The 22,156-nt window shown below is 40.5% G+C and overlaps 1 protein-coding gene across 4 annotated transcripts; it reads left to right on the forward strand.

Moving 5' to 3' along the window:
- The first annotated feature begins 5,716 nt into the window (after positions 1 to 5,716).
- Positions 5,717 to 20,882, forward strand: LOC110977726 (uncharacterized). Of its 4 annotated transcripts, none has more exons than XM_022232100.2 (9): positions 5,717 to 5,916; positions 12,092 to 12,225; positions 16,669 to 16,765; positions 16,999 to 17,054; positions 17,232 to 17,279; positions 17,824 to 18,038; positions 18,277 to 18,375; positions 18,590 to 18,679; positions 18,814 to 20,882. In XM_022232100.2, exons 2-9 carry the CDS (start codon positions 12,111 to 12,113, stop codon positions 20,101 to 20,103), a joined length of 2,010 nt encoding a protein of 669 aa, XP_022087792.2. In that variant the 5' UTR covers positions 5,717 to 5,916; positions 12,092 to 12,110; the 3' UTR covers positions 20,104 to 20,882. The 4 variants fall into 4 exon arrangements, with proteins under 4 accessions (XP_022087792.2, XP_022087802.2, XP_022087782.2 ...); XM_022232110.2 differs by lacking the exon at positions 5,717 to 5,916 and adding an exon at positions 8,743 to 8,925; XM_022232090.2 differs by lacking the exon at positions 5,717 to 5,916 and adding an exon at positions 8,744 to 8,930.
- Positions 20,883 to 22,156: the final 1,274 nt, after the last annotated feature.

Genomic DNA, 22,156 nt, shown 5'->3' on the forward strand with positions numbered 1-22,156 from the left:
GACGCCATGGTGAGATATGAAAATATTTAGCGACACGCTCACGTTACCCCGCATGCCCGTCTCTTTTTTAAAGGTCAGGAATAAGAACGTCGCCCTCTGCTTAGGTTTCTTGCACGTCTTAAGGTTCCGGGTCTGTACCCCCCCTCCGGCAGAATTGGGGTTCATGTGGGATAGCCTTTCCGCTACAAAAGGTATCAGAGCTGGCAGACGAGACTCTACACGATAATGTGGGTGAGCTGAATGCAGCGCGACAGAGCATGCAACACCGCGAATAAGCTGCCGGGGGAGGGACGTTATCGGAACGCATTGACGCATGTTCAGCTGCGTCAATAGAACAAACAACCACATCCTTTGAAACAAGAACGAAAACAAACATTTATCCTGATGGTATTCAAAGGAAAACGAAACTTAAGAAGTAAGATTGATTGAAAAGAACATTTCTATATGAATTGTGTCATTTGCATTCTACATTTCATATGTTCAAAAGCGTGCTAGAATTTAAAAGACAAAATTTGAATCAAGACAGTGAGTCATTTTCGTGCGGAACGTGAGCGAATCCAAAATTCTGCTGGTCCTGTACACGTAATCCACACAATAGCCTAATAAACATGAGATATGGCTACTTTGGTTGTTGGTGAAGATCAAAGTTCAAGCTGATAAAGCTAGCACTTCGATATAGGCAAATTAATTCACTGTCATTTTCCAATATCGTCAGTGATTTGTTCTTGTGTTTCGCGTATGTTGTCCGCCCGTAATGTCGGAATACCGATGTTGACTTAATAACGAACAGCATCTTTGACAGTGGGTCCATCAAATATACTTCAAATTTCGAAGAATATTTTAACTTGATATAAAAATGAGTCTTATTACGTGGAAGTCGAGAGTGGACATCATGGGGTGGGCTTTGTATTGAAATACGAGGTAGTTGCTTTTCGCTAAATGCTGTGATATATCTATTGTGGCGACAGTGTACCCAATAGAGCAGAAGTTGGATAAAAAAGAAGTGATGAAATTACTGATGCGTACTTGTGAACGCGTAATGAATAGATGAAATCTTGATTGCCCATACTTTGGGTAGCAATCCTTGAAACACTGAGAGAACCCCCCCTTACATTATCAACCTTGTACTCACAAAAGGCATTATTATGAACTGTTGAAAATATGAAATGAAGGTTCGTGGGTGGCGGATCAGAGGGGTGCACCGGGGGCGCTCCACGCACCCAAGGGCCTGAGGATCCGGGGGTGGGGTCAACAGGGGTCATGGCCCCATGTTTTTTCCCCGATCGTTACCGGTGAGTCAGGCAAGCATCTGTATAGCAATTAAATGTCCCTCCCTTCAAATGTCTTGATTTTGTTATATTATGAGTTCGAATAGTCTTGTTTGGGAATCTTTTTGTCGTGCAAATTTATGAAAAAAAATCAAGCCATTGTTGAAAATGAAATAAGGTCGTTGTTAAATGTTGATAATTTATTACATCAACTAACGCACAAATTTGGCAACCTCTTTTGGAAAGAAGTGTGTTCCTCAAAACAGCTAATACAACGATGGTTTTAAATTCAATCCAGTGCGATACGTCGTGACTTCAGGCTTAGCACCGAACGCTCGAATTTATGGCCCTCCAAGTTCCCACCCCCTTCTGACAATCCTCCATCCACCCTCGTTTGTAACAGAAAAACTGTTTGTTTCTTTATGATTACCCGCGCATCGCTCAGAAGAGGTTGGCGGAGCACGGCCTCGCATGTTTGTAGTAAGGGATATCGTAGAAGGTGGTTATAAACCTAGAGATAGACCCAACCATCTTCAAGTCCGCTCGCTCAACAGAACCAGACTATAAAAGTCGAGACGGAAAGACTGTAGACCCCAACCGGGTGTTGAAGCTCAAACTGACGTTGAAGGGAAGGGGGGAGTCTGATCTGTGGGCAGACGGTTTGGTTTAAGGACACTTGACCCCGACTTTTTCCGCTTTTAGTCACAACCAAAAGATTTCCACAAGTGTACCGTATACAGTCAGTGTGATTGCTGCTACAGTGAAAAATCTCTAAATGTCGGACAGTTTGGCTTTGTTCTTTAAAACTACGCATAAAAATAAAGGCTTAAATTTACATATGTAAGAGATTATTTCATTTAAGGGCAGCCAGTAAGAAACGAACGAGAGTAATATAGGCATATTCCAGTGTTGGAGATTATGAATTTCGATTGATTTGACAGTGCAACCTGAGCGATTTTGGGGGTGATATTACCTCGTTATTTCTTATTTAAGAAATTCTCGCTGACCATTATGATCCATCCACTTCTTTTAAATAGAAATTACAACTTTTCATCGTGAAAACACACATTCTGATAGCCGCATGGCAACACACGACAGACAGATCGAGAAAAAGAAACGATTAAACACAGTAATTTAGAGGTTTCATTATCTGTGTACACGATTTGGAATAACGTAATTATCCGTCGAAGGAACGTTTCTGGTCCTATAGAAGGTCCTAAGGTCCTATACAGGCAACTTAACGAAAAGGCTAAAGTTTGGCTATACAGTATACGCAATTTTGTACACATTGATCAAAAGACCAGGGATGATTCCTGATGTAATTACTTTTGGGGGGGGAGGGAGAAGTACTTTTGCACAAGAACGAGACTAGCAACACTGGCCTCCGATTCCAGTCTCTTTTATCGAAGGAATGAAGTTCATTCACGACTGTCATACATTAGCCGGAAAATGCGATGGTTGGGTCCCTGTATTAGTCAGTATTCGTTGACATCACTCGGCCCTGTAGCGTGACCTATAACTAACACTGGCCTGGATAAAAAAAAAAACAATCAAAAGATAAAAGATAACTGATTATGACGCCGAAGAGTTTCAATCGCGGTTCGTTCTGAAAGAGGTAGCCAGCTCGGTGTTTCAAAAAAAGCAAGGTCATTCGAGAAGAAAACATGCAAGCCAGTCGGCGTATGTGCCTAGGTGCTAATTAGGCGGACCCTGCGCGCGTTATTGCTGTACCAGAACGACCCATGCAGGCCCATGTGACGAGCTTCATTTTAGGCATGCGTCGTAGAAAACCGAACTTGCCAAATACATGACACATCAATGCATTTGGGGTCGTGTTGTCATTGTTCTCCTTGTGTTTGTAATTGTTGATGCATTATTATTGTTAGAGGCATCAGTACTGGCTCTTGTCGTGGCCTTCCTGATAGGTTACTGTTCACCTTTTCCACCTGCTAACTCACTGGCTCGGCATGTTAATGATTCTTTCTCTTGTAGGCCTGTTTTTTATTTTGGATTATTTTTGTTTTGCGTTTTTTTAGTAAATGTATTTTACAGCTGTTGTCTTTTGAAATAAATCTGGTAAATCAAAAAGGTTCTAGTTAGACAACTCAAACAATAACGCTGCAGCATCGTTGACCAACTGGTGTTATAGGTTTCAGTGCACTGCTCTTTGATTACGAGAAATTTATGACGACCGGCGCGCATCCGTAACGGCGACTAATACGAAGTAAATGACATTCGGCCTCTACCAAAAGAGGCAAATATTGGCGACAGCTGTGTTGTATGACTCTGTGTGCTTACCGCCACTTCAAATCTCCTTCAGTCTGATAACCAGAATACCCATTGATGTCTATTATGTTGTGGGATGAGTTGGAATGTTACTCGTCACAGTTGTTGAACCATCTACACATTTTTCGTTTTAATGTGAATCATAACCGATTTGTAGTATCAGTGGTCAGATTTGGGAATTAAGTTCAACTCATCCACTCAAAGTGAATATGTTTCAAACGCTTTCGAATCACCAGTTTTGAAATGACGCGAAATAGGTTTCAGTTTTCCTTTCCCCATGGCCATAACAGATTACAAGCATGTCTTTCAACTGCGCGTTAGTACCTGTATGCACTGAGGACGGTCGATGCGAAAAAATGACGTAGTTTGGTTGAATTTTGTCGTATAATGATACATTGATTCAGTTTGCAAATCAAAGACTTATGATGAACTTGTCTTTTTTGTTACCAAATACTTCAAAGCAGTGTGAACGGATGTAAGTCTTAAGCATTGTCGGATTTCTTCGACTCATAATATTATGATTGAGTTAGAGTCAAACATTGCAGCGCATTCATTGCCATCTATTTTTTGTGAAAGGCAGTTAATTTTGCTTTGAAAGCCGATAAGAATGGTATTTTCACGAAATGCCTATCGAATTGGTTTTGAACCGTGTCGCTGTCTCTTCCAAAAAGTATACACCCTTCCCATGTCCAATGAGGCAATGAAATTTATTCACGAGTATACATTGCTGTTAGCAAAGGGAAACGATGACGCATTATTCCTGAGGTTTGACAATGTGCCAAAACAATGCTTGGCGACTAAAATATAAGGCCCCCCGTTGTGTGGCATTTCACCCTAAAACTTCTGTGTAGAGTGCGCTTGGAGCATTCGATAAAGTTTTTCCAATCTCCCAACTAAATTCATATAAAAGCCTGAGTCAATTTTTCAAGGAAATTGTTACTTTTGTGAGTTCTTGTGTGAAACCATTACTGATTAGTGTTTCAATTCCCGTTTGATGAACTCGTAGCACATTTTGTTCTAATATAACATGGGTACAAGAGAGCACGAAGGATCAAACTTCAATGCACTGAATTTTATTATCTTCACATGACAGTGTCAGGTGACCAAATGTTTTACGTTAACGAGAATCTACAAAACATGATTGAAAAATGGTGTGACTTGTCTTTTGAATGATTGACAGTCAACAGCAGGTGATATACAGCGTCCTTATTCAGGATAAAGCCTTCAATTCTGCAGGAAAAAAAATGTGCTTAATAAACAAAGGCTACCCGCTCAAACTCTATCTGATTGTCATGCTAACCAAAAAACAGCAAAAAACAATTTACATCACATGTAGTTTTGGCTGGTTACCTAATTTATCAAGTAAGGTTTTTCGTGCTTAAGTAGCTCTATGAAATTGGCCCCTCAGCAGGTGTTTCATAATTACACTTGAAGTCCAGATACTTCCCCTTTAGGCATCATCGCCTTTTTGTCGGGCAAATTACAGCAGCAAGTTGATTTACAATTTCTGCTTTCGCAACAAGTGCCTTTTCAAAATGCACTTTCTGCTGACGGGCAAGGTTCCCTGATTTACACACGCAAGACTGCGAGAAGCAATTCGTTTTTGTTTTGTTTTGTTTTTCAAAATTTCAATTTCCAAGTTTCACTTTGCAAGTTTCTTAACACCAGTTGATTGGGTTTCGTAAGGCAACAAGATATCTGTAATTTTCTTCACCCATTGCTGTCTTCGTTTCGCCCATGATCAGCACGGTACACCTGCATGCATGGTAAGCGGAAACAAAGCAGCGATTTCCTGCGAGCTGTGATACAGAAACGTCTCGAAAGAAGACTTGCCATTAATCGGAATAAAGCTGGATTAAACCTCATCATTATAAAGTTTAAACTTCCTGTGTATTTTAAACCCCTGCCATCTTCGTAATTAGAAATCACAAGTCAGTTGTTGTATCTTTACCAGAGGAGAGAAAATAAAGTTGAGACGCTTTCTTCTCCATTGATCGACACCCGGCTGGGCTGAGCAAATCCGAGCGCCTCATACGACATGAACCGTCAGAGAAAACGGTGATCACGTGATCAAGTTGTCATTGGATTTACAGTGTGTCTGGCTAGTCGGCCAGGCAGGCAGGCTGGCTCAGCTTTGTGCTGATGTACATGTACACGTACATGTACATGTACAGTATGTACGTATTCGGTGTGTTTGGAAGCGGGGTCCCCGCGTGCGCGTCTACGCAGTCTCGTCTCGGGGTAAAAAAAAGAGGGAAGCCCTTCCGTGTTTCCACTTTCGGAGGCCTCTGTGTCTCCAACTTGCGCCTCAGCAGGTTAAGTGTGGGTCTCTATTCAGTCACCTTCCCTTTTTCGTCTCACGGTAAGTATTGGGCATGAAAGAGGCGAATAATTTTTTTTGGCGCGAAATATTGTCGGTTCGGCGATGTCGTCACACAATTAAAGATGGCCGCTCCCAGGGAGTCGGAGTATAATGGTTGAACTTGAGACGTGCTCGTAGATCTGGTTGAAACCAGCCGGCTGTTGAATAGCCATGAAACAAACTCTTGAAGTGAATGCATGTGTCCGACCCGGACAATTTGTTGTGACGGCCTTTTCCTGAAATTTATCCGGAATGATGGCCAAATCAATGCGTCGGTACCCTAGACCCAAATTTCATCTTGTACGAACTGACAGGATAAACGTGTAACTGCCGCCCACCAAGGATGTTAAAACTAACTTTTACCCAAATACATAGGTTTGAAACATCCGGGCTCATTGCCATATGGGTATGTCAGGATTTTGATTACTGACATCAAACAAGGATTGATGTCAATAGAACAGGTTATTTCAGGAACATGTAAGCGACGGATTGTTTGTGTTTGATTTCCTTTTTTCTTCTAAAAGAAAAACCATTCATGACATTCATGTTGTCATTTTCATCACTCTTGACTTTTACATTTTTCCTCGTATGACATCATGCAGTTTTGGAAGAATGACTTTGAAAGACTATTTGTGAAAATTGGGGAGAGTCCCCTGCCTGTATAAAACCCCGTTATTAATCTCCTCGTTATTACCTTGTGCTCCGCTCAACCAGGAATTCCCAAGTTAAAACAAGAGAGGAATACCGAAGGAACGTTACAGATATTTTGTAGATATTTCGGGGAAGTTTGTGAACAGTTGTAAGAGTTACATGTAAGCTTTCACTTTTCCTTTTGGTCCATTTCGTCGCTGCAGCGGGAATGTTAGTACCGGAACATCGCAGACTGATTTTAAATCTGCTGTTTATTACCTTACATATTATTCTTTCATCAATTTATGAATCGAATCATGTGATTTTGAAACGCACGTGGCTTTGTATTGTCATGAATGTGGAGTTGTTCACTTAAACATTTTTCAATAAAGTCTCCTTGTTTAAAATGGACATTAGTCTGATATGGAATTTTTTATGAAAATGAAAGATGAATGGGATTGCTCTACTTGATTGGATTCAGAAGCAACTCATTCAGTTTTCATGGTGTCAGGTGTCTGTCCACTGAACTCAGTCCAAACTTGGTAGGCCCTATATCCAGCCTTGCGTCCAGGCTGGCTTTAGATCAAGCCAATTTATTTATTATTTTAAGAGTTCCTGACCGGAATCAGTGATTTAGATTGTACTTCTAATCAAGGAATATCTGAAATCTTTATAACTCGCCATTTCAGATGTTGTTTGTATTCATAATTTCACATTCTTGTTCAAATACTCAGCATAGTGAGCAGTATGGTAACTGGCTTTTGGGTTTATAACTGCATTAAAAGACTTATTTTTTTCTGATATCCTGTTTGTCTTATTTGTTACTTTTAAGAAAAATAAAAACACAATGTTTCAATTTGTCTGTACTTCTGGAAGAAAAGTTTATGGATTTGCCAAGCTGACAAGACATAAAAACGACCAGTGTTAAGATATCTATGGCCCAGACTGTGCCAACGGAAGGGGGTCTAACTCCCTGTGTCTCTCAATGTCGTAGGTCATGCCCACTTGGAAACTACATAAGAAAACCATATAACGAACTTGGCATCTGCGGTCCCTCATGTGCAGTTGTCCGTCGAGTCTCAACCAGTCTGCTTCAGAGTCAAGACCTGTTTGGCTCTGCCCACTGGGATGGCCTCCCGCCTAAACTCGCGTCGCCTTGTGGACAACCTCTGATCATTTCATTTGCCAACGCTTTCCGGCGCAACATCAGCGGGAAACAATTAATATATTGTTCTCCTTGACTGGTTTACATGCTGACTTTAAACTTCATTCAGTGTCATGACAAACGTGCATTGTTTCGTTTGAATATGTTTTCCTGTTGTTATTATTAGGTGGTCTTTAATGTGGTAATAAAGCAATTTAATTTTAATTTAATTCAATTAAACGTTATAAAAACTTGTGTGTTGTGGTCAAGACACTCGCCATCTCGCAGATCTTTCCAGGAGATTGTTGGACCCACGAAGAACTTGGGCTTCAAAAGTGTTATAGGCATAATCATGGATTTTCTAGTTTTTCGAAGGTGACAAAATTCGTGAAAAAGTTTCAAACTATTGCGCCTAAACTTTGTCCTTCTAAAGAATTAAGCCAATAAGTCCAGTCCTTTAAATTTTCATCCTTTTTTTAGTTTTCTTTTTCAAAATTCTCTCTGTAAGTGCAAATAAATTTCCTTTTCAGGTATGAGTTTCCGTTGAGGTTTCAGAGAGCAAATAACGAGTAAGATGAAACCACTGAACTTGTGTCAGTAAAAAAGAGATTTTTGGAATCTGATTTGTGCCGCTGTTATTTCGTAGTCATTAATCACAATTGTTAACACTTTAATACTTCCCAAAACTTAACCAATAATCGGAAATGCTTTCTTAAAAACAGTCCTATCGTTCAGATTCGTCTGGGTTAAATTTATTGGTTCATCTCAACGGAAAATCGTCTCATAATGTGATAATTCCTGTCTAGCATGCGTAACAAGGTATGTACAATCTATTGAAGTTTGACATGTACATGCAGGTTTTTTTCGACATCTGTTCAAACCACGTAGCGCGGATGCGAGTATGATGTGGCCTTGTTGCGTTTCTCGCTTAACGCACCACCTCGCTAACAGCGCATTTACGTACAACACGCTCTAGACTCTGGCACTATGGAATTCAGTACTGGTCACGTGATTATATGCACCATTCACCGCCTTGCTCGCGGTGTGTGCACAACCTACGTATTTCTATGTCTGTGCACTGGCCATGCCACACGCACGACCAGCCCTTGTATTCTCGTAGCGATTTGTACACGTACAGTGCTATGTAACACCGTGTAGTTTCAGTCTCCGCCGCGGAAAAAGTCTGCCGCGTTTTCGGCTTTTTACGACTCATCGCGCCGCCTTTACGAGTAGCTGTAAGGTAATCCGTTATCTATGTGGTGTTTACTGTTTAATTTCGTATGGTGATGTGTCAGTGTCGAGTATTGTTCCAGAAGGAGGGATTTGTTCCGACGTGTGTGGGCCGGGCCTTTTTTGATGAGCCAGTGAATTTATACAAGATGGCCGCGCACGTAACGTAAACTGCATAACAATCCGACCAGAATTAGCTGAAAAAACACACTTGCTGGCCGCTTATCCCCACGCAGTTTATACGCCTTGTGTAACAGACAATCCACTAACGAATGAAGTGATGGCTACGTCTGATTTTGTTGTAGTCGTCGGAATTGTTCGGTTTTGGGGGAGGGTGTCGAGACGGTAGTTCGGCGAGATTGAAGACAGGCTGATGGTGGTTAAGTCCCACGCGCGTCGCCCAGTGTCACCCAGTCGGAAAGGGTGACTGACTCGCCGCGTTCCTACCTTCCTATTGCCTCTACCGCTTGCCCTGAACACAATTTCCCTTTATTTGAACTCTGTTGGATCGTAACCAATCTTGCCATCATGTTTTCGTTGGTTTAGCTGAAACTGGAGCCTGGTTGTATCCCAAGCTTAACCCAGACGAGCCCTAAATCTGGAGTACCACCCAAACTGAGTCGTCGTCGCTCCAGAAAATCGCTGCTAAATTCATGTTTTTCTTCACGACACCCGCCTTATTTTAATTTGGTCGCTTAGTGAGATGCTCCATCGTTACAAATAAGTCAAATGTTTACGACTTCGGCGTCAATTCGGACTTTTATGAACTTAACCTGTGCTGGTCATTTCCCAGTCGGAAATGGCTTTGGATCAGTCTGTGCATGTGAGGAAATTTCCGACCTTCCAAAGTGCAGGCGCTATTTCGCCTTTATCTGCACATCGTTAGCGTTCCGGAACAAAGCCTAGTGCAGAGGAAGTTACGATTATTCACATTGCATGTTTCTGAGTGTTGTAGGGCTATATAAATGCCTTACTTCTTCATTATAATTCCTAATCAAACTGTGTGTCCATGCGTTACCGGTTTGCAATTCTGTTACCGTTTGCATTGTTGTTATGACATTTGTCGCTGTCAGCTACATAGGTCGGCTGTAAACAGATGTATCCAAATCTTAAGTTTAAAGGTTTTTTTTTACTTATTGATACGCGTTTTATGAAGGATCAAAATACTCTATGTGTTCTGAATTTCACTTAATTGACCTGACTACAGGAATAAAATAGTTTGTGGGTGACATTTTGTGGTTTTAAAACAAAGCAACAATCGGTAAAAGAAAGTAAAACAATTTCTAGAAACAGCAATACAACAGAACAACCGTACAACAAGAAGAAAAAACGCCGCTCGGGCATAGTGTCCAGTGTACATTCGAGATCGTTGGGACCTAACAGTGTGCATCGGCAAAAATAGCCCAACCCCTCCATTTCGCAAATGAAAATCACTCCGGGGAAAAGACAGAATATATGGTAATATCAGCTATGATAAATGTTTGGAAACATACAGAATTGTCAATCCAGATAGTTTATCCGCTACGGGCTTCATGTACTTTGCCTGTTTGTGTACATATATTAGAATTTAATTGACCTGAAATTTAATTATGTAACCAATAAAATAAACAGAGATATCGTAATACCAAAGCATAAATACAACGTGCAGTAATCAAACATCAATACTGTTAGAGACTTTTGGACACAATAAACCAATTAATCTGTCAATGAGATCGAAAATGTCGGAAGCCTTTCCGATGTAACCGTTTTGTTGTGAATGTGTCTACAAATTGCTTTGAAATGAAGATAAGATTTTTTTTCCCTGAAGCGAAGCTCCCGTGGAAACTTTCTGAAAAGAAAGAAAAGAAATAAAAGAAAACACAAAAAGCAAAGGAAAACACGCCGTTGTCTGTTATCTGAGTGCTGTTTTGTTTTCTCTATGAACTCAAACTTGGCCTACAATAAGTTTACGCGGATGGGAACTTTGTGACCAGAGTTCTTTTAATAAATAAAAATTAAACTAATTTTCCTGCTGACCTAAGGCCAAAGTGAAGTCGTAGTCTGACTAGAGGTGGGTTCCCCTTGGTTCGAGCATAGAGGTTCGAGAAAGCTTAATCCTCACCCTCAAAAACGCGAACTGTGTTTGAAGTAATCCACAATACTTCGTTTCTCACCGGTTTGCTGACGAGTTACTCGTGTTGTGGCACCATTAAAGCAGCAGAGGATTATGTGAAGTTCGACCTTTGCCCTTACGATTGGATCAAATTATGCAAATACAGTTGTGACAGAAAACAAGTTTATGTTTGCTAAACACCTTCAAATTCCTTGACAGTCATTCCCTATTACAGCGCCGGACCTATTCAACAGTTCAATTATTTATAACTGCTTTAGGAAGCTCAGTCATTTCCCGTCTGATTTCCGTCGTCCACTTCTTGGAGCAGTCCCTTTCTCGGGAGATTTTTTTTTTGTGGTCGCCTTATGAATTGCAGTGTCGGAGCTGCCAGGACACGAGAAACAAAACGGACCAAAAAAAAAAGAAAAGAAGAAAGTTTGCAAGACAGTGGTCATTGGAAATGGCTTTCCCCTGAACGTACCTGTTTTTAATCAAGAAGCATTACAAATCTGCTAGAATTAGATAGTTTTTATTACTGCTAATACATGCCCCGACCTCACACGGATCCACTGAGCATCAACGATTGGTAAATTCCATAGTTTTATATCCATCAAGCCCTAACAAGAGGCGATGTTGCCTTTCTATAGACATTCAGCTGTTAAAAAAATCTCTTGCAAGATTATCTCTTTACAGCCATTAAGTACTTTTCTCTAGACTGCCCTAACGAGAGATCGTCCAGAAGGAGAAAACGATAGACAAACACAAGCAAAACTTGAATATTTAATCATAGTAGGGAATATGTCTAATAATTAATTTTTTAACTCCGTCACTGTATAATAATGTTCTCCGAATGTCCCGTGTCTTATTAAAGGAAATGATTCGTTCACATGTAGTCTTCAGGAAAAATGATTCAGATCTTTTCAAATGCATAATTCATTATGGACAAATATTCCTACATGATTTAGGATGTTTTTGTTTGTTTGTTTGTTTGTTTGTTTTTCATCCGTTTTAATCTAAATGCGTCAATTATATTTTGTTCATGGTTCTTTCCCTTACAAGCTTTTTCTTCTATCTTGCAGACTTTGCCCATACTTTCCAATGATGCATCGGCCTACGCGTTTGAAGATTACTGACGTCAATCCCCATCTAATTTGCATATTATGTGGCGGTTACCTGATTGATGCGACGACTATGATAGAATGCCTTCACTCCTGTAAGTAAAAACCACCCATGACTCTCTGTATCAATTTATCACTCTCCTATGTAGATACTTGCACATTGCAAAAGGAAAAAAACAATAAAAGTCGCACAGGATGAAAAGATTGAAATACGTGAACATTTTAGGATAGTATAACAAGACAGTAGCAGTATATGTTTGCGCTTGTTTAGCTATATTTTGGCGATTCCTGATTTTGCAACACTCCTGATCGTTCACTTTACACAAAGCACTTTTTCTCTCGAACTTATTTCGTCAGCATCCATTTCCTTACATTGCATTGACGATTGATACGATTGCATCACACAAATGGATTGCATGTAGTTGTATATAGTTTCTTTACATTACTGGGTAGCCATAAATGCCTTCAATGAAACTTTGATTTTAAATTTCTGATCTGCTAGTTTCCGGTGCACAAAACAGTTATGAACATTAGGCCTATTGTCCAGTCATTGTTAAACGTACTGTAACCAATGATGGCGAACGAAATCAAATTGACTATCCAATTCTTTGTATACATGTGTACGTGTTCCAATGTTGATCACGTTGGTGATCTGGTACTTAGTATAAAAACGGCCTCAGTTAATATGGCCGTCATTTTGTTCTAAAGTTTATTTGCCCGACTGTTTCACTTCGTAAAATGAAACAGGTTGAGATAACATTAAAAGATCAGGTTCCCTGCAGTGTTTTGAACTTCCATATGAACATTTCAGATCATGCAAGTTGTTGAGCAGTTCACAGAAGTATATTTTTAATATCTTTTTCAATGTTTCTTTTAAATCTAAGCAAACTGAACCGCATAAACAAATCCATCCCTTCCACGTAGTGCCAGTCATATCCAAATCGATGCTCATCATCCCGGAAACAGTCGCTTCCACACTGCCTAACCCCACTGATGCCCTGTTCTATAGTTTCTGCTCTGTTCGGCGAATGTATACCGTAATTCCCGTTGTATACAGAAACGAGACAGGAAGTATGGTGATTCCCGCATTTAATGGCATTTTTGTCCGTTTCTCGCGGCTATAGCACGGCGCCTCTTCATGTTTGGCATTTGTTCAATAACCGTGCCGGTGTTTTGCCCTATGAGGAGTAGACAGATAAAGTAACAGTTAACGTTAAGACCCTTTTTCGACTGTCTACAGTGTACCTGGTGTAAGGGTGTCAGTTGGGCTTGTCTACAAATGCACTTGTTTAGAAATGGAGCTGGTTCGAATCCCATGTTGAAAATTTTCCTGTGTGGACTCCAACAGAAGAAGTGCTTTTTCATACGTTTTCTTTTGTTAGAAGTGCCCTGTATGTAATGCATCGTGTATCAACACAATACCTCGACCTTAATTACCACATCTACGTGTGGATTGGATTATGGCTACAAACCACAGCCATGGTGGTTCCAGGGGGGGCAACAGGGCCACCACCACCACAACCCCCCCAAAAAAAATTTAGCCATTTTTTGTTTACCTAATGAGAGTAAAGAGATTTTTTAATCTATATCATTTCCCTTTCTTTCGTAAAGCGTGAAAAAGCCCCCAAATCTAGCCCCACCCCACAACAGGCCATAAGAATTTACCTGAAAAAAAGACGGTTCTGGACCCAGCTTTTAGTACACCTATCAATCGATGTTCAGGCACGTTTCAAGCTTTGCAGCTGAAATGAAAGAATTTACTTCGTGACGTGAAATACAGTCCAGGAAAGAAAATCGGGCATTGTCACTTTAATCGACATGTGGTGTAAAGTTACTAACAACTTGTGGCTGATTCGGGCAAATAGTACATGTAAACGATCCTGCATAGAAAGCATTCAGCATTTTAACCCTCATTTCGAAAGAAACCAAACAAGAAGAAGGTACATTGTATAACTGTTTGCAAACTGTCATGAATTCCTTCCACCTGGAAGAGAAAAAAATCAAATGTCAAAGCAAACCCAACTGAATAGATTTACTCCTCTGTTTTGAGACAGAGGCCTGTGGTCTCGCTTTCAGAAAATTAAAGACCACACGTTCTCTTCACCGACGGAGGCGACTGGATTCTCTAATGGGCAAAGCTTATGAGCAGAGGTTTTGTTTTATAGCTAACCGTCTGTCTTCAGTGGGATTTATCGCTTATATCAGTGGGACGTCAAAGCAAAGTGAGAGTGAAAATACTACATATAGAACTTCATTTTGTATGTTGAATTCTGAGAATGACCACAAGACAATTTAATATGATTTCTCCGTCACATATTCTCTGTGGTGCTCGATAAAATATACAGTATACAAAATTATACAATATATAATACAATATCTTTTCCCACGTTGATAATCCAGTTACGGTATTGTGTAATTTCATCTCATATGACCAGTAGTCGTTACTGGAAAATGAAATAGAGGCTGTGACTTTCGTAAGTGTTCCACTCTCCTGCTAATTGTGGAAATTAACGATTTCGAGGAAGGCTTTAGAAAAAAAACCTGATCCGAAGAAAAAACGCATGATGTGGGCTAATGATTGCTGGATAGACGTTCATATACGTGTAAACATTCCTGGGAAGTAATTTCATTTATTCTATTCGGATGGTGGAAACTGCGAAACAGATACTTTACCTGTATTTTATAAAATTGCATGATTATATATATTTGATGTGGGTGGTTTTTATCCGGGGGAGGTTGTTTTTCAAACAAAACACGTCTACGAGGCTTTTTGGGGGGGAGGGGGGAGGTGGAATCATACATTCAAGACTGTACTATTAACTCTCGCGCAGTCCAAGTCGATTTTTTTGAAAACCAAAAAAAAAAAAAAAAATACAAATGATGCGATATCTTCGCAATGTTACCCTGTGTATGGTATCAGTTATTACTTGTTTTTCTTGTATACTCTTATTATATTTATTTAGTTTTCATCATCATTGTTAAAGAAACCGCCATGTAAAAAAGCGCCATAAAATCCACCGCCTTTAGACATGGAACCAATTGCTAAAGATCTTTACTCAGAAAAGTGCAAATTCTAACGGTTTACACGAGCCAGACGAAATTGTAAGTTATTCCAGATTTAGAAAACTGAGGAGTTTTTTTTTCCACTAACCCTTCGAAGAACCACGTCTGTCCAAGGGCTCAAACTCAATTTCCGTCTCAGACAATCTTGGCTCCCCGTCAGCCAACAAACAGCTTTCCTGATCTTCGCAACAGTCGCCCCTTGCACCTCTACACTGAAAGTTCTGAAGCTCGCTCGAGCAGCTTATATTCTGGCGTCATTTAGTCCTTGCGGTCTGAGCAAAACGAGACACCTGTAGGGGTGTGTTGAAAATAAATCTCCGGTCTTAACGTAGTCTTGAGTTGAGTCAAGATAAACCTTCAAAGAGTATTGGTTTAATCTTTGTAATTTTCAGTGGGAAATTGCATGTGTAATTCCAAATTGCCAAGTATTGAATTCATTATGTTATGAAACTTGTGTGGGTGTTAATCTCGTCAGCCACAAATTCGCAGAACTCATGATCAATCTGATTTCCTCTCAGGAAAAATGGGCTCCTAGTTTAAAGTGGTAATGATTTTCCCCGACTCCGCAAAACCAATTCTTATGAGCAGAAAAACCTTACGCTGTCAAATCCAGCATATTTATGAGGCCGACGTCTTTCGTTTTTAAAAAATGAATTCAAGGCTTTCTGGACGCGGCGTCTCATTTTCATATCAGCCTTCATTTTGTAAGGGAGCGACACACTGCTGTTTGCCTGTGAAGTAAGAAATCCTTGTGGAATTCCACTGGCAACTTTCAATAGACCACCTTTTAAATGAGAATTTTCTATAATGATGCAAATTCTTCCAGCCTTTTCCCACTTTTATTTTAAAACCTTAAAAAAATTAGGGTCCTTGAAATCGCTTATTAAACCTTGTTCTTCGCTTGTCCCCTACGAATTCTTTGACAACCCTGGCCTGCTTAGATATACACTGTCGTCCCTGCTCGTGTGGAGTAAATTTATTTGGGTTTGGTTAATAAGATGTTAAGGGCGCCCTTTGAATAAAATTCATACCTCTGAATGACTCCCGACTACACGTTCATATGACGGGCATACGGACGTGTTGTTTGTCGCTATGCGTTTAAGGTCAGACGATAAAAGAAAGTCTCACTACGTGGAGCACATAATCAGTGAAAGAAATGGATCTTTTCCTCTTATCACTCGATATATAGAGATCATCCTTAAATGGCTTAACTACCTCCCATGGCTATATTTTCTTGAAAGAAAAAAGACAGATTGTATGATTGTGATGCTCCCGCCCCCATCTGCATGCGCACATCTAAGTTTGATAAGAGGATTTATGAAGATCGAGGGAGGAGGCTTTTAAAGGCCTACAATCAAAGGAGAACCTGTAACTACCTGTAAGTACCTGGCAGATTATTGTTTTGCTTCGACTTTTTTGGTTTTTTTCTTTTTTCTGAGTGTGTGCTCTGACCTTTTTGTTCTTTTGTTCCACAGACTGTCGAGCATGCATTGTAGCTTATCTACGTCAGAGTCGACAGTGTCCGCGATGTGACACAATAGTGCACAAAACCAGGCCATTGCTGAATATAAGGTTCGTCCTTATATTAATATATTTTTAAGTATATAAAATGTGTTATGGTAAGTATACTTTAGTGCGCGCTTTAGCCTATAGCTAGCCTTTAACGCCTGCAGTGGAATTGTTTACTGGAGAAATCCATTCCAATTGCTGAGGGGAACTGCACTGTATTTCATAAACACTGTTATGTGGTTCTTTGGTTATGGTATTTTTTTCTCTTTTGCTCCTCTTTTGTCTTTTTGTGTTAGATCCGACAAGACACTACAGAACTTGGTGTACAAGCTGGTCCCAAATCTTTTCAAAGGTAAGGACCAAGAAATCGTCCCCTTTAGTCATTAAGCGTGAAACATTTTGGGCTTTTTCTTTGTTTGTGTAGGTGTTTTAACATCAGATAAATGTGTCAGCCAGCTCAGAAAATTAATGTATTACATACTTAAAGAAAGTATTCATTTTCAGTTACTCTGTGATTTACTCATTTTAGATGAAATGAAACGGAGAAGAGATTTTTACGCCAAGCACCCTCAAGCAAGTAAGTGCGAAATTGACACAACATATTTGTCGTCCGATCTTTCTGTGGGCGTCTGCTCCGTCAGTTTCCCTTATATTGTCCATTAGTACGTTTTATTTTGTCAATTTTGGATGCCTTGAGGAAACACCTGCCTTTTTCCTGTTGTGTTTTTCCCTAAAATTGTCCTGGAGATTCGCAGTACAATCCTTTGCAGTTGCCTTCTCCCGGCGGGCCTTTTGCTGCTGTCTAAATTAAAGATAATGAAGTCTGCCTCTGCCTAGAGATCCTGGATTGTATCGGAAGAATAATATGGTCTGCTTACGACAAGGTGTATTGAGGGGTGGGAGATCTTTTGACTAGTTTTGAATCCCATTTTGCCGAAAATTGTGTCGATGGGCTTCAAATAGATGACATTGTTTGTCATAATGGGTTGTTTCCTTACAGAGACGTTTCTCTTGCTGAATAGCCTAAAGATCATCTATATCTCTTCAAAAATGGTTATTCCTTGCTTAAATTGAGTTCATCTTTTGGACGAATTTCTGGCAACCCCCCCCCTTTCCCTCAGGTACCAGCATGCAGTCGCCGAACGCAAGAGAGGAACGAGGGGAGGTGTGCGAGGATTCTCTGGTTATCTATACCGAGGATGAGTATATCAGTCTATCCCTGGACTACTACTTTGCGCAGCCAAAGAAGGATGAGGGCCAGAAGATAAGGGATGAAGGAGACACCAACGCCAACGGCAAACGTTCCAACGGAGACGCAAACGGGCTGGGTGGAGACGTGAGTGTAATACAGCAGGCATTGCCTAATTGCAATCATCTGTGTAGGGCAGAGATGACTGTCCACAACCAACCATCCAACACCAACCACACCTTCAGTGATAGTGACCCCTGTTTTAGCTTGAGCAGTGGTTTGAATATTTGGTCTTTAATTCTGGTACTTCAGTGTTGTCGGTTGTACTGATTTAACTTGTACAACAATGTAATAACAATTGCCCACTAACTATTCCCAATTTCAGGTGGTGGAGAAGAGATACCTACGTTGTCCCGCTGCCGTTTGCGTCTCTCACATCAAGAAATTCATCAGGAATAAATTTGGACTCTCTCCAGCTCACAGGGTACCCCAAAAAAACATTAATGAATAAAAACAAATCAGGGAAACGAATCAGGAAGGCAAGGTGCATAGCGTGAAGTATATCGTACTAAGACGTGACGACAACGTAAAAATTCAGCCCAAATCAGTCGTGTGAGTCACAACTGATTTTTTTTTCAATTAAAGAAGTCGTCTTGTTTTCCATTTATGTCTAGAATTGCTCTGATTTGTCATTTCAGATCGAAGTAGTTCACCAGAATGGTGAAGATGAGCCTTTGCGTGATGACTACACCTTGATGGACATCGCCTACATCTACACTTGGAGACGGGTAAGGCTTCATAGAAACAAACATAGTTCAATAAAATAATCATTTATTGGTCTAGGAGCAGGTGAATATCTAAAGATTCTTAATGTTCTTAATCAAGATAATCAAATGCTTATTTCTCACCCTTCTCTCTACAGAATGGACCTCTGCCTCTGTTGTTCAGAGTCTTTGAACCTTTCTCCAAACGACGAAAAGGAAGTCAGTCCAGTGTTTCATCCTCCGATTCTGTTCCATCCAGGATCGCCAGTCAGAAGCCTTCATCCCCTGCAGCTCAACGCCAAGGGAACATGACCAAATCACCTAGCCCTCCATCTCTTCAAACCAAGGAGGCACAATTTGAGAAGCCACAAGGTAAAGGAAAACCTCCTGGAGAATCCGTCAAAGGTCCAGCCAAGCCGACCAAAGCACCTTCATCAGAAACGCCCGGACAGTCCAGACAGACCCACTCACAGGACGGTAATGCCGGCCCTCAGAAAAAGTCACTGTCTGGTAAACCTGAGAAACCAAAAATGTCTTCCGCAATAAGCATCCCCACTCAGGGGTCTTCTACAAACACACAGAGTAAGACTATTGTCATTGTATCGTCAGCGAATCCTGTGTTGACGTCAGTAAAGACTCTAACCAACACCTCGTTGGTTGTACCCAAAACAGTGAACTACTTTCCACCTGCCACTGCCAACTCGTTAAAGACTGATTCGAGTTCTTTAAATCCTACTAAACCTTCACCAAAGCCCGTATCGTCACCAACAGAGCCTGGTAAGACGCCATCAACGGCCAACGTGACGTCACCTCAAGTTCCTGTTACGTCAGTTAAAGGTCAATCTCCCTCTTCTAAAGCAGAAGTGGCTTCACCAAAGTTGGACATGATTTCATCAAATTCAGTCATGGCCTTACCAAAGGGGGAAGTTGCATCGTCAGTTTCAAGTGTGGCGTCATCAAAGCCAGATTCATTACCCAAACTAACTATGGCGATGCCAAACACTGACCCGGCCACCACGAGGCCCGATATTGTGTCCAAGCCTGACAAGCCTGACGAGACTTCTCAAAAGCGCGACGCTCCACCAATCAGCTATACCCTGTCCAGTGCCACTTTGTCGCCCTCACCGTTGAAAGATTCCTCTGGCGAGAGTAAGACGTCAGCACCTGTAGAGAACGATAAACCAGGAGTTTTTCCAAATGCAGCATGCACCTCGCCAGATGAAAGAACGGACAAACAACCCGCTACACCATTTGTGAAATGTGATGATGTCCCCACTAAACATGTTACGCACTGCATTAAAGTGGAACCAACGGTGACGGCAGCTGTAAAGGAGAAGTTAAATGTTGAGACCACGCCCACAGGGAACAATAGAACATCCGAGGACCAAATGAACGCGTCTGCTTCTGATGGCGTCGTCATTGACACGCCCGTTTTATTGCAAACGTAATCTTTGAGGATAATGTCTTATACAGTAAGCGTGGATTTATGATTTCTTTGGTTTTCTGTTACTCTTTATTTGTGTTTCAAAACTGTGAAATGTTTGCTTCTTATTTTCTTTAGAAAACTGCTTTTCATCGTTTTATCAAACATGTTTTCATACTGGTGATTATGATGAATGGCTCCAATCACACTTTTCTTCTGAAGGCTGTCAGAATAATGTACATAAATAACCTAAGCAGTTCTTTAGTTTGCAGTTCCTTTGCTGTGAGGAACAGTAAATTGTTCAAGTCACCAATTTAATTGAAGTTTGCTTGTTGTTTAAAATTTCCGAAGCAAATCTTAGATTCCCACTAGTAACTCTTCATTGGTTGGCCTCACTTCAGCAACCTGCAACTCACTTTATCCCTCCAGCACGTACATATACTTGTCAAATTTCAACTAAATCTCCACAGTTAGATAACAGAACCATAGTTCCGTTAGATGTTAAGAAAAAGTGTAAAAGAAAACAAGTGCAAAATATCCATTAAACCACAAACTTTTTTATTAATTAGTAAAAAGGATACATGTATTAAAACCGACATCTGTAGGCGAAACTGTTCCACATAAATAAAATGGTTACTAGTTTAAATTTCCAAATTCATTGTACAATCTGCTCACAGTTATCATTGCTAGCCGTTGTTATGGGGGGTCTTTGAAAGCGTTTCATGTAGAACGTAAATCCTAAATATATCTTGTTATCTATACTCGCCTGACGTTAAACCATTAAACAAGTTTCTGCAACTTAAAGCTCTTTACGTGTACATTCTTCAAAACAAACTAATCACAGCCTTGCTAGTTTGATAATTTAAGTTAAGTAGTTTGATTCTCAGAGGGAATAATAACAATAACACGGTTTCTATGTAGCGCATCACACCAAGGTCTCGATGCGCTTTACAAGAAACAACAATTAATATTAATATACGTTGGGTAAGGGCAAACCCGTTAAATGTAATTAACAATTAAGAACAATTAATGAAACAAGTAAGTTTTGAGAACTGCTTTAAATTCATTTTCGCTATTGATAATTCTGATATGGTGAGGAAGAGAGTTCCAAAGCGATAGTGATACATGCTTGAAGGAACGATGTCCATGAGTCTTAGTGCGAGTGATGCGTTGTGGCTGGTAAACTTGAATAAGTCCACGGAGGTATGCTGGTGCTGAGCCATGGATGCATTTGTGAGTGAGGAGTAGAATTTTGAAAGCAATTCGCTGACTGACTGGTAGCCAGTGAAGAGTGCGAAGAATAGCAGTGATATGTTGCTTAGATGATGAACGTGTAACAAGTCTGGCGGCGGAATTCTGAATGCGCTGAAGCTTCTTGGGAATGGATCGTGAAAGAGCATGAACTGCACGTGAGAACTGGCAAAGGATCAGTATCTGGCAAGAGAGGAAAACATGCGACGAATGTGAAGCTTTATTCTCCCTCTCGTGGTTTTCCCGTGAGTGACCCCACCCCACCCCGATTCTCCAGTCAGATTTCATTCTGTCTCTCAAGTGCCTTTAGAAAAAAAAACGGTTGGTACTCATTGGCTATTGAAGTACATGTACTCCCACAGTACATTAGACGGCGCTCCAATGCATTGTGAAAGTGAACACGAACAACCACTATCGATTGTTGAGTTCATTCTAATAAAGAATAGTAAGCCACATGTACACTGCGCAGCTGCGTGTATTCCTTAGCTCAAACCGTGGTGTTTGCTGAACGAGTTACACGTCCTTGGTTGCGTGGTTGAAATATAACTAGTGGGTAAATACGGAATCCCTGTTTATCGGACGTCATGTGATTGAGACGTCATTGTTTGGAACTACTGTAAGATGATGGTGTATTGAAATTTAAAATGTATAGTAGATTTAAGTGTTTATTTTACTCTGTGAAGAAGTGGTCACTCGTATGAAATCGTAATTGAATTTTTATATAATTAAACACGCATAATTATTATTAGTTTATGTGTAAGTTAATCTAATCAAATTCTCTTTTGGGAGAATTGATAAGAGGGAAAATGATATTTCCACACCCATCT

This window comes from Acanthaster planci, linkage group LG17 (assembly GCF_054643075.1).
Source record: "Acanthaster planci isolate LZ-2023a linkage group LG17, COTS_SCS, whole genome shotgun sequence".
In the NCBI taxonomy this organism is placed as follows: Eukaryota; Metazoa; Echinodermata; class Asteroidea; order Valvatida; family Acanthasteridae; genus Acanthaster; species Acanthaster planci.